Source organism: Podarcis liolepis (assembly GCF_965112155.1).
Source record: "Podarcis liolepis genome assembly, chromosome: 3".
Lineage (NCBI taxonomy): Eukaryota > Metazoa > Chordata > Lepidosauria > Squamata > Lacertidae > Podarcis > Podarcis liolepis.
In genome coordinates, this window is record NC_139557.1 from 38803547 (window position 1) to 38822103 (window position 18557).

Consider the following 18557-nt stretch of genomic DNA (forward strand, 5'->3'; position numbering starts at 1 on the left):
CTCTGCCACTAAGGTACGGAGCATAAAAGAAAAGCCTCAAAATGTCAGTAGGCAATTATACACAAATCAAAAATAAAATAACAATAAGATGAAACAGCATCTAAACAGAATGGTAAAATACAATGTATACTAAAAGGCAGGGGGGAAAGTACGGTAACTTAAAAGTGTATTTCAAGTAAACACCACTTTCGGTTGCCACTTTCCCCACATTAATAGCTCATTATTTAGGGGAGCCATTTCTCTTTAATTTTAGCTCACTTTTTGAAAGAAGAGAACTCCCGCTCTTCAGCCCTGGTTTCTACATCTGCCGTGATTTTTAAAAAGGGGTCATCAGCACAGCACAGCAGGACAAACTGCTGCAGCAAGGTTATTATCTTCCTCTCCCCCTTGCACCTGAGTTCAAGTCTGTTATGGGGTTTGGTTACTGCACTATCTTTTTTGAATGGGAGTTTACAGATTGATCCTATAATGGCTCAATTGCAGTTGCAATACTGTGTAGGTAAAGCTTGTGTCTACTAACCATCCGTTCCCAGTTTTTGTGTTTGTGGTACTTCTGATGACATGGAGGGCATAGCAATTTAAGTCAGTATTTTATAAGCAGAAGCTGCTAGGATAATAGCAGCAACGACAAATTTTGTGGCACTTTAAAGTCTAGCTAATTTATTCCGACAAGTTTTCATGGACCAGAGCCTGCTCTGTCAGATGCAGGTTGAAAGTTGTTGGGATGGTGATAATATGAAGGATGTGAACAAGTGGTGGAAAGCCAAGAATAATTAATGCCAATTGTAGTCCTTTTGCATCTGAAATTTTCTCTGTTCTTAACTGTGAAATTCAGTTAGCAAATTTCACTGTAATTTTTATCGCAGATTTTCCTTCTTGGTTCTGAATTCTGTTAACTAAACATTACTGAATTCATTGAGCATTACTAAACCTTGCTGAATCCATTGAGTTGTGATGCTATACGTTTTCAATTTGCTGTATGTGTCAGAATTCAACTGTACTTAGTGCAAAAATAAATAAATAAAATGCAATAGTTTCCCGATGCAGTTACACGTCATACTGAAAAAGGTTGTTGTTCTTTTAAATTTTCCATAATTGTTCTCCATTTAGATACGCTTTTTGAAGAATGTTAAAAGAATTGCTTTTTTCCCCCTCCTAGGGTGAAAAAGGAGATAGCGGAGAGCAAGGAACAGATGGAACACCTGGGAGAGATGTGAGTTAATGCTTTACCTATCCTCAGTGATTTATATTATAGCCGTTCTTTGTGTGTAAACTCTTCCTGTCAGCAGCAGTCACTGTGGCAAAACAGAGACACCCTAAGACTGGTGTTGCTACAACTTACCTGCACAGGGATTGGTTAGGGGCAAAGGGTGATGGTGAGGTTGAGGCTGCATGGGTACACTAATGGAGCCAATCCAGCACTCCTGCCAGTACATATGCACAGTTCCATCTTGTCGTTACTTTTCTCCAGCCACATCCAGCTGGGCTGTGGTGACAGCGGTGTTGGGTTGGTGGCACTGCAGGTCTGCCCAAGCATACTGGCTGCTAGTGCTTACTGGATATGAGCAGTTTGCTACACTGGACCAAACACTCAGAAGTGGGTGAGCGTGCACAGAAAGTTAGTTATGGCTCCAATTTATGTTGTGCCCAATGGCTTTTCTGTACGCTCTGGCACTCATCACCGTGTCCCGTTGTGCCAGAAGCGGTTTAGTCATGCTGGTCACATCACCTAGAAAGCTGTCTATGGACAAACACCAGCTTCCTTGGCCTGAAGTGAGATGAGTCCTGCACCCCATAGTCGCCTTTGACTGGACTTAACCGCCCAGGGGTCATTTACCTTTACCTTACTTACCTGCACCTTCCATTTGCAGAGGGACTTTTTATGTAGTAGAAGCCTCTGTTAATGGAAGGGGGAGAGTGGTTTTCGCCTATTCCTCCCCCTCTCCTATGGTCTCTGCAAATCTGCTCCAAAGGTTTGGCAAAACTCTCCAGAACAGCATGGGGGAGGTGGTAGAGGCACCACAGTGGGGAGAAAATAATGAGCAAAAATCACTTTTCTGCCTCCTGTTCTGCTTGGTCAAACCCCCTTCTGCAAATGGATGAAGTCCTCCCGGCTGACACTATTTCTTTTCCTGCCCATGCTTCTACAATTTTTTCATCTATCTAATGTGAAAGAACTGTTTCTTTCTGGAGCCATAAGCCTGAAACAGTGAAAGTCCATCCCCAATAGTTAACTTCCTTGCCATCATCAGATGGTTTGCACTTGCTGTCTTATTTAGTTAGTCTTAAAAGGAACTAGGTTTGAATATAAAAACTGTCTGTTAACTCCCCATGCGCACCTTCCACTTTACCATTCAGCACACTGGAGACACACAGCACGTCAGCCAGGAACTACAATTTCAAATCCAGCCAACAGCATAAATATTGATTATGAATGCCATTCATGTTGCTATTCCCAGTTTGCTTGGCATCCAATCTATGTTACCTTCCTAACTTTTAAAATAACATTTTTAATGTATGCACTATTTTCATATTTAACATAAATGCGAGATCTTTGGAGGATTGTGTCAAAGCATTCTCCGCCGGGGCCAGTTATAGCACTCCCCGATATTCCTGACATTATTTTGTATCCTGGGAGAAAGGAAGTGTGCCTGGGCTATTTTGACAGCAGTGAGAAGAGAAAACTACTGATGCTGAATAAACCCTGATGCACATTTTAAAAAATGATATATACTCCCTTGCACACAGACAGTCACTCTCTTTCTGTGTATCTCCCCACACACACCAATTGCACTTTTCCTGGCTCCCACCCTTGGATGAAAGAGTCAGACTCTCAGCTTGAAAAATCCCCAAACTTTATTGATAAAATTGGCACACAGTCTCAGCATCAACTCCTGGTTCAGGGCACCTGGTTCAATGGCTCATAAGCAGAGTTCTTGAATACATGACTAGGCATAAGCAAAGATGCTCCTGCTCTGCTCTGAAAAAGAGTGTAGCAGTACCAGTTTGTTGCACAGTTCTTCTCCCAAGTAAGGAGACTGTGCTTGCGTTTAACCCTTGGATTGAGTACAGCTAGAAGGCTGGAGAGGCATTATTCTGGATCACGCTGCCCTCTTAGGTAAGATTCTCTTTTCCCACTATAAACGAGGCTTATTTATTGTGGTACTTGAAGTTATCTCACCAGACCCACTCCATTGAGGCCCCATGTGGACCAGTGTAACTCTATCTATTCTACATTCCAAGCTCTTTTGAGCTTTTGGAAGTTTATCTTCTTGCATGCTGAAAATAGAAAAATGCTCCTGAGATGTCATTGTTTTATATATTCCCCCCTGTGGTTTTATACTGAATTGTTTCATATTAGTATTAGACTTGTTTTATTGTAAGCTGCTTTGAGGGATGTATGATTGAAGAGCACACCCTAAACGTGCAGATAAATAACTTGGTTCAGTGACATATCATCTAAAGCTCCGTAGTCCGTGTTCTCATGGGAGGGGGGCGGTGGCAATCAAAATGCCGTTTTTAACAAGCCTCATTAGGGTGTCTCAATAGTAGCCTTGAGCCCGTTACCTCCTTATGGAGTGAGGCCACACTTTTCAAAGTGTGGGCAACCATATATAGAGGACATTTGCCATAACCTACTACAATGTCCTAGGGACGCGGGCGGCGCTGTGGGTTAAACTTGCCGATCAGAAGGTCGGTAGTTCGAATCCCCGCAACGGGGTGAGCTCCCGTTGCTCGGTCCCTGCTCCTGCCCACCTAGCAGTTCGAAAGCACGTCAAAGTGCAAGTTGATAAATAGGAACCGCTCTGGCGGGAAGGTAAAGGGCATTTCCGTGCTCTGCTCTGGTTTGCCAGATGCGGCTCAGTCGTGCTGACCACATGACCCGGAAGCTGTACGCCGGCTCCCTCAGCCAGTAAAGCGAGATGAGCGCCGCAGCCCCAGAGTCGGTCACAACTGGACCTAATGGTCAGGGGTCCCTTTACCTTTACCTTTATAAGAATGAAAAGCTTTTGAAAGAACAGAAGAAAAACAGCGAGCATTTATGGAGCAATGAAAGGGTAATGGGTTAACAGGTTGCCACTCCAGGCTGTCTGTCACCTTGTGTAGTGACTTCTCTAAAAACAGCTTATAGTCAGGAAACCAGCATAAGGTGGGGTTAAAAACAATCTAATTTGAAAAGCAGGTCACAGGGCTATGTTAACTGACATGATTACTTCCCCCTTTGAAATTCTAGTTGTCTTTACTTAGTATGAAACCTTTTTTGTATATATTTTTAAAATGTATTCTTGTTAGGAAGGCCATTGAGTCAATTAGCTTTAACACCAGTTTACCCAACCCTCCTCACAGTTGGTGTATTAAAAAAATAAATAGGTAAAGTTGTATGTTTATGGATGTCTTCATACTGTCACTTTGTGTTTGGGTACAATGTTGTGGCACACGTAGCACATCATTTGAGAAGGGTGCACATGAGTAAAGATAGCCATGGTTAACTACATGACTATTTAGAATACAGGAGAGCAGTGGCCAGGAAATGATTATACCCATGTGTTGAATGGAATTTTAAAGGGGGGAAGTGCTATTTTTAATTGCGTGCTCCATTCTCAATTAGTGCGCTACATGTCTGTTCTGTACTTTGAGCTCAAATATGAAATGTAGCATAATAATCTTACGTTTCCCTCTGTGCAGTTTCACATTTGGGAGCATGTACGTGCAGGCCCAACTGAGAGACGGTTCTAGATCTCAGATGGAAGCCAGAGTGCTAAAGTTCTTGAATGACTCAGATACATGCTATTTTCAGCAATGAGTATGTTCAGTTGGCACCCTAACTTGAACTTAAAAGGCCGCTGCCAGCAAGGGAACAGTCATAGATCACTAAGAGGCAATGGTAGCACCTCGCCCTTTCAGCCACAACACTTGTCAGCTCCTAATGCTGGTATACTAATTCTACTAAAGCTACTATTGTTGCTGTGACCTTGATATCATGCCTGCTGTGTGCATGAGTGGAACCCACAGTCAACAGCATTGTGTTCTGCTGTGTCGCACCAAGCACATATTTCACAATAGGGTATGTTCCTCACTATCACTTCCAGAACCTCAGATGTAAGTGCAGCATCAGTCAAACTGCAAATGGCTAAACTTTCTACACCTGTACAGTTCTAGCCCTTGGCACCAAGAGGACCTAACCACCTCAGCCTGGTTGTGGTGGTAAATGATGAGCTGTCAATTCTGACACAGCAGTGATGGAACATTCCAACAGGGCTCAGAATGATCCATCATAGCAGGGCACGTAAAATATCCCATCTAACCTGATACAGGTTCTTCTGCTTTATTGCGAACAACTATTGCTGATGGTAACCTTCCTAGGAGTCAAGTTCATGAGGCCTGTTCTATGTAGCCAGACTGTATCTATCAGTTCCTATCTTCCCATTTTCCCATCCGGGGGAAAGACTCCTGGGAGAAGTCTTCTCAAATAAGGGCAGATAAATGTTGGCCTGATTCAACCTCACCCATTTTGCAAATTAAGCAACAAAGTTCTAAATAGCATCATGCTATGTACATACCAGTTAGGAGTGAGTGAAGTTTGTGGATTTATTGTGCTTGTGGAATTATTAAGCAATAGCATATGTTTCCTTGTGTGTCTTTTTCTCAGTTCCATCTCTCCTGTAAATACAGCCACAGAAGTGATTTCTTTGATTTCCATTTGTGTTCTAAAGTTACCACCTAAACCAGTTCCACTTTCAGACCATAGCAATTCAGAAACCTTAAACATTCATTCAGAAATCAGATTCTCATGATTTGCATTTATACCATTTCATGCACAGGCATTAATAAGCGATAGAGAAGCCTTCCTCTCACTTTCTTTTTCCTTTGCTTGGCCTGTCTCTTTTTGATAAATCAAAGACTACTTCAGATTTAACTCTTCTGTTGCTGGCATGCATAATAAAGGCCACATCAAAGCTAAATCAGAATTATTGACAACATCCACCATTTAATCCAAAGTGGATACTTAAATGCTCATATAGCTCTAAATGATCTTTCTTCCAGATGGTGAATTAATGTGATTTTTGCAGGAAGTGAAGTTGCACAAATACGAGTATTTTGAATACTTACTGATTTAATGTTTCTGTTCCCCCCAGAGCACAGATGTTGCTTATCATTTTAGTGCCACTTGCTTTCCTGTTACCAAAAAACAAGCTATAGTATTAAGAAACCTTGAAGGAGGAGGAAGGAGGACTTGGGGCCATGAATCATGATTCTCCTATAGAGTAACATGTATAACTTTTTTTTTCTGTGCCAATCTCAGCCACCTAAGCTGATACTACAGTGATGATGTATTCATTCATTGTATTCTATTTATGTTTTTTATTCTTCTAAAAACTATAATCTGCCAGACTAGCTGGAAATAAATTCCTGTGACCTATAGTATATTACATAATAATATAAATTATTTTACCACCAATACTACTACTGCTAACAATAATATTGTTGACATTAATTGAATAGAAATGTCATTAATTGATGAATTTAAAGATAAGTGTGCTTTATGGTGTCTTTAAATGTCATAATGTTTATATTATCAGAGCGAATTGTTTGTTGGATTGTCATGTTTCAAAATGAAATTGTATTTTATTGTTATTGTAAGGTTGTATTGATTTGCATTTTTGATGTTCTGTTGTGAGCTGCTTTGAACATATTTATGTAGAAAGGGGAAACACAAATTTTAGTAATAGTACTACTACATCTTATCACATTTCACATTGCATTTATAACCCTTGTTTCTTATCTGATCCCCAAATGTGAGAAGCCTATTCTCTGGTTCAAGATGTCTTTTAGTATGATGAGAAGACTATTCCTGTTAAACAGGCATGCTTTTGAATCTCTCCCACAGTCTGGATGCTTCATGAAATGTCTTCTCTCCTCTAAATAACTGAAAATTTAGTGTGGGGTGCATTGGTTCCCCTTTGTTTCCATAATCTAGTGTGTTGAAAGAAAGAAAAAAGTTACAAAAGTGAAAGGGGATGAGTTAGTTTTTCAGTGTTGCAAAATTCCCATATGCATTTCATAATTTATGTCAAGTAATTCATACAACCTGCTACAGCTCTTTGGTTCTTCTTTGATGCTTCACTGCTCTGGTTGCAATTTTAAAGAAGCCTCAAGGCTTTATTTTGCTGGCACATGCATTAATGTATTGCTGAAGTAATGGTACATTTATTTTTATTTTTATTTTTATTTTTATTATTTTGCTTAATCCATAGGGTTTGAAAGGTGATCCCGGTGATCCTGGAGTGGCTGGTATAAAGGGAGAAAAGGTATTCATTCGTGTGTGGATACGCAAATGACTAAATCCTGATGATTTGCCAGAATATCCAGACAAGGCTTGTTTAATGAGGAAAATGGTCAAAAATCACTTTAGAACAATCACTGTTCATAAATTTAATATGCATATAATTGCACTGTTCTGGTTTTTGATGCAATTATTTCTGTATCACTAGGAGATTATTGAAAAACAAATAAACCTATAATGGTTGCTCATTTGCTGTGCAGGATTCCTGGTAATACACACATTGTAGGGGAGCACAAACTGCAATTTGTATTTCTTTGGAAAAATGCAGCCCCTCCATTTCTCTCCTTGCTTCTACCCATCTTCCCTGCAAGCAAGCAAATGCGTTGCAATGACAAGTATTATGTGTGCTAAGCCAAGCGCGTCTGCCTCACCTTTACATTACAGCATTTTATAAATAGTTTAATTATTTTGTAATTATCCCTCTTTAGATATTGATCTGCCCTATTCATATCGCTGAGCCCATTCACCTCCAGCACACAGGAGTTGGGAATGGGTCACACCTGATCGGATCTAGTATTCATTTGTGTTCTGCTGATTGGATCTTGTATCCGTTTGTGTTCTGCATAGTAATGTGACACATCTGCACCACTCTCAGTTGTTTTGTCCTTTGCTCTCAGTTTGTAAAACAACTCGCCCCCCCCTTTCTTCTCTCTATACATCAATGAATGCTCTGGTCATCTGACAAAATGGGCTCTGGTCCACAAAAGCTTAAGCAATCCATTTATCTTCCCTCCCTCCATAAGAGTGATGGACGCCAACGAGGTGATCCTTTACCCTCTACACACACATACATTACATGGACCTCCCCCTGCTTCTTTTTGTTCTTTGGGGGATGTATACCTCCCTTTCCAGAGGGAGGTCATGCCTGTTAAAATGCACCAGAGTGCTTTAAATGTACAATGTGTGATGTCGCCGGGGCATTCTGCTTTTGTTCATGCTACCTTTTTTCCTGTGGTAGCAACACATTTTGGTACATATTCTTCCCCGTTGGTTAACTCCTGATCCTCCAATGAACCTCTCTCTTGTCCTCAGCTCTTCATGCTGCTCCACTGATGCTCTGAGCTGACTGAATGGCATCGGTGCCTCCTTACCTGGCCTTTGCTCTGTCCCCCAGGCTGCCACCGCGGCATTGACTGATTTGATCCAGGGCCAGGCGGGAGCCCTGTATCTTCGGTGGCTAACCCAGGAGACAGAGCAATGGCCATGCAGCTATGGCATGGCTCTGGAGGCTGGGGAGCCCACGCCGGGTTACAAAAGCTGCCCACTGATGCGACTGGTGAGCGGTCATTTTGGTACATAATCCTTCAGTATAGAGAGACACCTCAGACCAGACACTGTCTGATAAGCAAAACAAAAGAGCTGGTGTCATGTAATGATTATGGAGTGTTGGAACTAATACGAAGCAGATCTAGTTCAAAACCTCACCCACTTGGGTGACCTTGGTCAGCAATCATCTTTTATCCTAACCTACCTAAAAGAAATGGGGGAGAAAAGGAACAGCTGAAGCTTTAAGCTTTGGGTTTCTTTCCTTTCAAATATGGAATCCTGTACTCATCTTTCAGGTGTTTGTGTGTGTGTTCCTGTTTTTTAAAGATCAATAAAATACTTTTTAAAAAGTGTAATTAAGTTTTTTTTAGAGTGAGAAGATCACTGACTTTTGGTTTTTGCCTAATTTTATAGGGCGATATGGGACCTCCAGGACCAGTTGCCCTTAGTGTAAGTACGCTAGACAAGAGACAAGAAGAGATTGTTCTCATGCATGTCGATGTTTATTTTTTGGGTTGCCTAATGCTGCACTTGTTAGTAGATTGTTAATAAGATAGTTAAATGAGCTGCTCACTTCTTTTTCTGAAATAAAATATGCATCCAGTGATTTGTAACATACTATTGCAATTATAGCATTTTCAATCCTGAAATAGTGTAAAGAAAAACAGATATATTTAGTTATGCACACTGTGTTTTCCTACCCATTTAAGAGCATACATTGCTTGTATTCTGAATGTGTGAAACAAAGCCATGCAAGCATTTTTTAACAATTTCTGCCATTTTGTTCATCACCTTTCATATCTGACAATGGCTTCAGTGGGACAACTGAAGGATTGTAGGTAGCAGTGAGGAATTTCTGGTTTTCTCTGTGTTTTGGAGTGAAACCTACCCTTTTTGCTCACCCCAGACTCATTTATGGAACATAGATCTGTGGATTAAGCCATATAATCTATTAACCGACAAGGTGACCTGCAGACTTCCTCTTCCTTCCAACAACATTTTATAGGTGTTCAAAGCAGCTAATACTTCCTCTGCAGCCACACAGGGAGGAAATGTCTTATAATACGCTCCTACAAAGTGGATGTTGAGGGACACGGGTGGCGCTGTGGGTAAAACCTCAGCGCCTAGGGCTTGCCGATCGCATGGTCAGTGGTTTGAATCCCCGCGGTGGGGTGCGCTCCCATTGCTCGGTCCCAGCGCCTGCCAACCTAGCAGTTCGAAAGCACCCCCGGGTGCAAGTAGATAAATAGGGACCGCTTACTAGCGGGAAAGTAAACGGTGTTTCCGTGTGCTGCGCTGGCTCGCCAGAGCAGCTTCGTCAAGCTGGCCATGTGACCCGGAAGTGTCTGTGGACAGCGCTGGCTCCCGGCCTCTAGAGTGAGATGAGCGCACAACCCTAGAGTCTGTCAAGACTGGCCCGTACGGGCAGGGGTACCTTTACCTTTTACAAAGTGGATGTATGTCGTAATGTGCAGTCCCTTCCTGGGGAACTGTACAAAGGAAAAGATTGCTGACTTGATGTACCTATGGAGCCAGTCGTCTTTCTTTTCATACAATGTGTTTGTCAGGCTATCGGGGACATGTATAGGAAAAGAAGGATTGATAAGCTGTACCACTTTCTCCCTAGTGGAAACTGATGCAAATAGCACCATATTTTCTTCCTATGGCAGCTGGGATTTGTAATCTTAGTCCCATGGAGAATAGGCACTTTGCCAGGAATCTGGAGCATCTTGGACCCCCCTCCCCCACTACCACATGTGAGTCACTGGGCCCTCAGGGTGTAAGGGAAGGGGGCAGCAGAGGTGTCAAAGATGGGCATTCAGACATTCCCTGCTCAGTTTGAACTTACTTGCAAGGACTCAATTAGGGATTCTCATTTCTGGTACAGCCTATTAGATTCCTCATGGCATATCTAATTAAGCTTCAGTTTGTTCATCCACACCCATATCCAATTCAGAACTGCCCCGAAACACTGTTTTAGAACTCCAACTGCCTCTGTAGGATAGCATGTTGGAAATGAAGAGAGCTGTGTGTCATCCATATACTAGTGGGCAGGGGGGTGATTGTTACAACTACATTTAGAACATCCAGCAGGGAAAAAAATTATCCAATGTCACTAGGGATGGAAGGATCTGTCAATTTCAGATCTCCCAGTTTCTCATTTTTCTCTTCTTACATTCAGTTCTCCACGTTTCTGCAGTTTCTGTATAATAATAATAATAATAATAATAATAATAATAATAATAATAATAATTTTTAATATCTCGCCCTCCCCAGCCGAAGCCGGGCTCAGGGCGGCTAACAACAATAAAACAGTACAAATGTACAACACAACACTCTAAAATCATTCAATATAAAATTAAGTTTAACACATTATTGTCAGTGGTTTTGACAAACGCACATGTTTTGGCAAGCAATTTATCCTCGTAAATGCATTTTTGTATATTATTTTCACAAATATATTCATTTTATACACGTTTTCTCCCAACATCCTTTTTTATGAACATTGGTTGGAGAACTGCATTGCAGAAATTCTGATAAGTGGGATTTTTGAAGGATGGCTGTGCTCCACGTTTTGTTTCAGAATGTTTGATAAATTAAGCTTTAAATGTGAATGTAATCAAATTTGTCTCCTGTCCCTGCACTTGCAGTTGCCAGTTTGAATGAGCTTAGTTCAACCTTCACTTATAATCACAGCCAGGAAACTTTCATACGGAGTTAGCCTAGTACTCTTCCTTTTTAATGCTTAAGAAGCAGCATGTTACCTATACAGGATTTAGTTTAACACCCCAGTCACACATGTGACTACACATTCTGTCAGCATCACTATATTACCAAGGTTTTTGCATAACTGTCATATAAAATCACCTGGGATTTCTGGATCAAGCCTACTATATATTTAAGAAAAATGTGGATTTAGACCTCTTAATTATTTGGGGGTGTCAAGGGGAAAAAATAAGTTGAATTTATTTCTAATGAAATGTATTTTGAATTGGGCTACCTGAGATGCTGAATAATATTTACCTTTTATAATACATTATTTATACATTATAGTATGTTTTAAAAGCATTAATTTAAAACTTGAATTTTTAACCTCATATGAGCTAGATTATTTCCTCAACATTAAAGAGGATGTAACACCACAGTTCTAGGCATGTCTACTTGGGTGTAAGCCCCATTAAATCAAATGGAATGGCAGCCTAGTTTACTGAGGACCCACATAAGTAATCGTTTTCACATCTAAGATTCTTAATGTGTATCACTAGGCCCATCCAGTGACTGAACACCAGAGATGACAGCATTAGCTTCATAGTTTTGTCAAGGTGCTGAATAAGGCGAAAGAAGTCAGAGACTTTTATCCGAAATGACACAGTTGGCTAAGCTCCCCTCTCCTTTCTGGCATCGAGAGCTTAAGCCTGTGCATGTCATGTCACAAGAGTGACAGGTGAAGGAAGGTGGTATAGTGATCTCTCTTGTAAAGTATATGAAAGCTATTCCTCTTGACATTTGATCCGTAGCTTTTAGTTCCCCAGGAAAATGAGCGTCCGTCTCTACGTTCCTGTGGGCCTATCCCTTTGCAGAGTTATAAAATACTCATCCAGATGGCACCAAATGTTTACACAGAAGCCAAGGGTTAAGTCAGTCACAAGCAGAAGTACCTAAGATTTGCTTACTAAACAGATACTTGGAATGCTGGCTCCGTACTCCTTGGGGCCTTGTCAAATGAAGCATCAGATAACATGTTCAGCGCAAAGCAAACAGAATGAGGAAGCTGGTCACTCAGGCCTGGACACGTTCGGTGGTCACTTTCAGATACAAATTCAGCAAACAAGTGACATACAGAGTACACATTGTATAAAGCTCTAAAGCTGCAGATTACAGTGGTACCTCAGGTTAAGTACTTAATTCGTTCCGGAGGTCCATACTTAACCTGAAGCTGTTCTTAACCTGAAGCACCACTTTAGCTGATGGGGCCTCCCGCTGCTGCCGCGCCGCCAGAGCCCGATTTCTGTTCTTATCCTGAAGCAAAGTTCTTAACCTGAAGCACTATTTCTGGGTTAGCGGAGTCTGTAACCTGAAGTGTGTGTAACCTGAAGCGTATGTAACCTGAGGTACCATTGTATACTGTTGTAGACAACAGTGATTACCATTTTGCAACCAAAATGATCATGGGGCTGGAACAATTCCCTATAAACATGGTTGCAACATTTGGGGCTTTTAACTTAGAACAAAAGATGAGTAAGCGGGGACGTGATAGAAGTGTATAAGGATCTTTCTGCACATAGCAGAATAGTTACCAGTATAGTTGCTGTTTGATCCAGTAATTTAAAGAACAGAGTTGTAGCTGATTGTCTGCAACTTTGGTCACATGCTTCAATATTGGAGAATAAGAACAGGGTTTTCCTTCCCGCACCCAGGGCAGGTTGTGCAGTGCTGTGCTCTTGGATTTTTAATCTTGTTTAATTTTATTTGCATGCAGTGGGAGTATCTTGTCAAGGTAAACCTGTCAAGAGAATCAGAATATGTTGCTGTCATTTTAGGCTATTTTTATCTCCCTTGCACAGTTATTCAGGGAAGCTTGAGTAAATATGGGGTTTTTTGGCCCCTGAGGAGATTTATGTTTTGGAAAACAACAACCTTGCAGACTCTGCAATTGACACAAAAATGATATTATATTTTTCATTAGGATAATGATGTAAAATTATTCAGTTTCTTTCCATTCCTAATGCAGTTCATTGCAATGTAGCAATGCAACCCCCCTTCAAGACTTTAAATGATATAGTTAGGATGTTTCGCATAGTAAGCTCTTGTGTGTTAATAGTGCAATCTTTGAAACTGAAAGACCATGAAACCCGCCCCACCCTTAGAATAAAATAGATGTAAGTACAAGCACAAAGAAAAAATGGGAATACTTAAAAGTTTAACTATTGATATCTTCCTGTTCTCTTATTTTCCTAAATGCATGGACTACTTCCTTCCTTTCATTTTCTTTCAATATCATCACAACACAGCCACATTACCTATGAGAAAATGCAGATCCCCTTTATTTATTTATTTATTTATTTATTTATTTATTTATTATTTACTATTCACATTTCATTCTAAGGCCCAAACAATTTAAAATACAACATAAAAAAAGTTTTTAAAACTTACAAAAAACGCAGTCACAAAAAATAGGGTGGATTCTGAAAATTTACATCTCAGGTGTCAAAGGACTGAGATGGTTTAATAGTTTGTGATTGTCCGACTGTGACCTGATCTACATATACAGGCAAATAAGGAAGCTCTGACACACCCTTGAACACTAGGTTGTAGTCAACTTTTGTTGAACTCAGAGTAGACCCATAGAAATCACTGAGGAAGACTTAATTTTGATCCATGAATTTCAGTGGGTCTGCTCTAACTTATTTAGGTACAACCCTTCATATTCACCCTCAAACACTTAGTAGAACAATGAAAAGTAGAAAATCTGTTTGTTAGATTTGGTATAATATATTTTGTTTTCATTATACATAACACTTACAATGCATGCTGACTTTATCCAGTACTTTATTCCTCTGAACATGTTATACATACATTATCACATTATAAATATGTCATTTAATTTTAGCTTTCAGCTGTATAATAACTAATAGCAGCAATTTTGGCCACAGTGGTTCAGAAAAGTCTTCATGACCTCAGCTTATTAACATTTCACATAAATGCAACAAAAGAAATACCTTGTGATTAATTAATAAGGTATGAAGAATATTCTTGGGTCTTTTGAGTCTGGCAGGAAGAATGGTTGTTGTTTTTTAAAGGGGCAAGAGGGAACTCCTTGAAGTGATTAAATTTTATATGAAATGATTCACAGTATTAATTTAATCAAGCAATACCTTCCCTTTGAGGCATGTAATCTAGCAGTTTTAGTATCTCCCATATTCTTTTCAATTTTTATCACCTTCACCACTGAACATAATTTTCTTTATTCCTGTTCTAGAACATGGGAATAAATTCTAAAATTCAGAGAACAATAGCTGAGTTTAAATCAAGTCCCATGAAAATCATGGGGCGAGCTAGCCATGATTACTTTCTCATTCCATTGCAAAGGGCTTTTATAAAACTATTGTATGAGTTTTAGGTGGAGACCCAAAGACATAGATTCAGGTTGCATGTCATAGTAAACCATAGTTAATGGCTTACCTTGAATGTGCTCCCCTGTCCACCACTAGCTTTGGAAGGAATGAAACTGCAACCCCTGGTTTAGTGTTGTGTCTTCACTAGGGTTTGTGGTTTGTTCCACTCCCAAGATACCTTGATTTATAGCCAAGGTTTTGTTCTTGGGCTTACCGGTAATGTTGTGTTAGAATAAAACAAACTATGATTCTTGATTCAGATGTAACCCCAGGGATTTCTGCTGCTTGGTGTCCAAATTCACTTATCAATCTCAACTCTCAGTTCACTCATTGGCTAAAAACACTGGCAGATGGGAACAGACAGGCTAGATTATTTCAGATAAATCACTTAAAAGAGTACCTGCACATTTTGCTTCATAACTTCCTACAAGGGCTAGAGATTTGATTTAATTTTTTAAGGCTTCTGTGGGTGTCATAAAAAACAAAGCTTGCACGGTTCCCATTTGAGTAAACATTATGAATTTAGGCTTTGCATAGACATAGGGTTTTTTCAGACAGTAAACTGAACAGGCATAGTGAGTGGGGCTTTCTGTTGTTCCTACTCCTCATGTCCATTCAGTGTACTGACACACTAAATGTCTGAAAATGCCAAGAGAGACAACTAAAAGCCATTTTGCCACTTGAATTCTGGGAAAAGATTGTTCTGAGCTGGCTGATGTGGAAGTTCCTAGGAGAACAAAGGAACTCTCTCTAGGGATCTGATGTGAAGTTGGCCATTTTACTGCCTCCTGTAGGAGCTTCTGCTTGCCTCCATTATTTACCGCTTGCATATTTGAACACACTACAAATATCTAATGCTAAGTTATTCAGAGGAAACAAAATCTTTTATCTCTGCCCTTTGACTTCTCACCATTTGGGAAAGAGGAGAGTGTATAAGAATAATGTCACTGTCTAGAAAACAAAATTTTAAAATTCCTTCCAGTAGCACCTTATAAAGGTAAAGGGACCCCTGACCATTAGGTCCTGTCGTGACCGACTCTGGGGTTGCGGCGCTCATCTCGCTTTATTGGCCGAGGGAGCCGGCGTACAGCTTCCGGGTCATGTGGCCAGCATGACTAAGCCGCTTCTGGCGAACCAGAGCAGCACACGGAAATGCCGTTTACCTTCCTGCCGGAGCAGTACCTATTTATCTACTTGCACTTTGACGTGCTTTCGAACTGCTAGGTTGGCAGGAGCTGGGACCAAGCAACGGGAGCTCACCCCATCATGGGGATTCGAACAGCCGACCTTCTAATCGGCAAGTCCTAGGCTCTGTGGTTTAACCCACAGCGCCACCTGCATCCCAGATATTCTTCAGATATCTGAAGAAGTGTGGATGCACACGAAAGCTCATAGCAATAACAAACTTAGTTGGTCTCTAAGGTGCTACTGGAAGGATTTTTTTAATTTTTTTTTTAACTATGGCAGACCAACATGGCTACCTACCTGCCTAGAAAACAGTGTGTATCAGAACTGCAGCAATTTTGACCCAGCAGGCTTTTCCATTGCATATGCAGCTTTCTACGTACCTTTTCACACATTTAACACTTTTCAGCTCTACCCATAAGTAGATATGACCAATATATGGATATTGGGCAAGAAGATGTGGTTGATTAAACGTTAGTGAAGTCTTTCTCACTAAGATTTAGGATTCCATAGTACAACTAAGTAATATTAATGAGAAACGTTCTAAACTATTTGTATTTACAGGGTGTGCCAGGAATAGAAGGTCCTCAGGGGCCACCTGGGAAAGAAGGCCAGAGGGTGAGTAGATTCATGAACAACTGGTTTATGCTTGCTTACGCAACAGGCTGTTCCTGAGCAGGAACTAAGATGCTTGTGTTGCAACAGCTGAATGAGAAGCCATATTTTGCTTTGTTGAACTTTGTAATGGCGACTGCAGAAATCTGTTGGGGTCAATCTGGTTATATTTTCTGTGAGGTACTGCCCTGAACCTTTCAAGCAGCATAGTATGGCACCTCCTCCTGGTGAGATGTTGCTCAGACGCTGACATTCTGTTTTCCCCATGCTTTAAAAAAATAAAATACCTTCACTTTACATGATATTTGCCACCAAGGCCTTCCTTGTTGAGGGAGCTTTCTGCTAACTGCCATTCCATCTCCCCTTTTCAGGAAACGGAAGGAGCTTGATATGGAGAGGCCCATCTAAGTCGAGCATTGGTACTTATAACTTGAGTACCTCCGCTCCAAATAATTGTTGATGGGGTTCCATTTTGAATTCCCATGGGCAAGTCAGGAGCTCTTTGCATACATTCAGTCCATGGCAATATATACATATACATATACATATACATATACATATACATATACATATACATATACATATACATATACATAAATAGATAGATGGGTGGCAGGGGGAGGGTAGAACATCTTGACAGCAGACTTTAATAAATGTTTATACAATAAGTTTGGAGCCTGTTGCTTCATACACATTCATTTTTCACAGAATTAGCCCCTGAAAGGGGCTCAGATCACAACCTTATTCATTCTCTCATGGAAACCTAGTGAACTGTTGTATGGAAGGGGTTGGGGACTCTCTAGCAGCGAATTGACACTGACCTCTCTGAAGTGCAATTTCCAGGCTTCTCTGGGGGGGAACTATAATAGCAACACTGGTATAAGAGTCATATAAGTTTATGGTGCAGATATGCTCAAACCATGTGGGACATTCTGTGCCAGCTGTTCTTAATACATTCAGAGGCATATCACACACACATAACCATATGGTGCACATGTAAGCTAAGAATTCTGTTTAGCAACTATCTGCGGATCTGGTTATTATGTGTAATATGGAGAAGTTTGAAGAAAGATGAGGTAGCATTTGCAGGTGAACACAACAAGATAACCTGTGATGAAAAGAAGCCATCAATAAATTAAACAGGGTTTTACAAAATGCAAAATCTAAATATAAGCTAAACAAATGTCACTTTCCAAAAAAAAATTCCTGCTCGGATGTCAGGGTCAAGGAAAAGTCTCTTCTAATTAATAATTTTCTGGTTATGATTGGAATAATTTTCTCTGTCCCATCTGGTCTGGTCTAAATGTGTAGAACTAAAAGACTGTGGGAGTAAAGAGTGTACATTTTCTTAGAGAACCTTTTGGCCTCCTCACACTTTTGACACATTTATTTTAAAATAAAATACAAAATAAAGAAATGTGGGTGATTAAACCTCAGTGATTTGCAAACAAAATTACGATTAGAAGAATAATAAATCATTTAATGTTTCATATAAAGATCAAGAGGCTTTCTGCTAGTAAGAACTTCTTCAACAGTAAATGAAATGATATCACTAAATATAAAAGGAACTGAGAATGAGAAAACAAGCGGAGTGTGACAAATATTCATGTTGGGCAGCTTAGTAAAGGTAACCCCTACCTGTTTATATAGCTGCCTTCTCCTACTTGGTGCCCTCCAGTTGGTGGACTAAACTGCCATTATCCTGGACCATTGGCCATGCTGACTAGGTCTGATGGGAGTTGTAGTCCAAAAGAAGGCCTTCAGGTTGGGGAAGGCTTCTCTACATTTTTTTGTGTTTCAGAACTATTGAGCTCTGAGTATACGGAAACAGGTTTATTTAGTCTCTTCTTAGAGCATTAGGAGAAGAATTTGACATGGGAGTTTCTTCAAGCAAGGTACCTCCATGTGCTCTCTGTGGGTGCATGAAAAGAATGTAAAATGCAGGTGCCTGAACATTTGAATTAGCTCTTGGAAATACCACTGAGAACCAGATACTAACATTAGTCACCCAAATACGGACTTTCAAAGCC

At 40.4% G+C, this 18557-nt stretch overlaps 1 protein-coding gene across 5 annotated transcripts in view; it reads left to right on the top strand.

The window, feature by feature from the left end:
* COL19A1 (collagen type XIX alpha 1 chain) overlaps window positions 1–18557 on the top strand; it is a 188984-nt gene that overhangs the window by 92638 nt on the left and 77789 nt on the right. For all 5 annotated transcript variants that reach the window (XM_083497359.1, XM_083497360.1, XM_083497357.1 and 2 more), the window contains exons 13-16: window positions 1160–1213; window positions 7257–7310; window positions 9026–9061; window positions 16477–16530. In XM_083497359.1, coding sequence (XP_083353485.1) covers window positions 1160–1213; window positions 7257–7310; window positions 9026–9061; window positions 16477–16530 — 198 coding nt within the window. The remainder of the gene's footprint in view (window positions 1–1159; window positions 1214–7256; window positions 7311–9025; window positions 9062–16476; window positions 16531–18557) is intronic.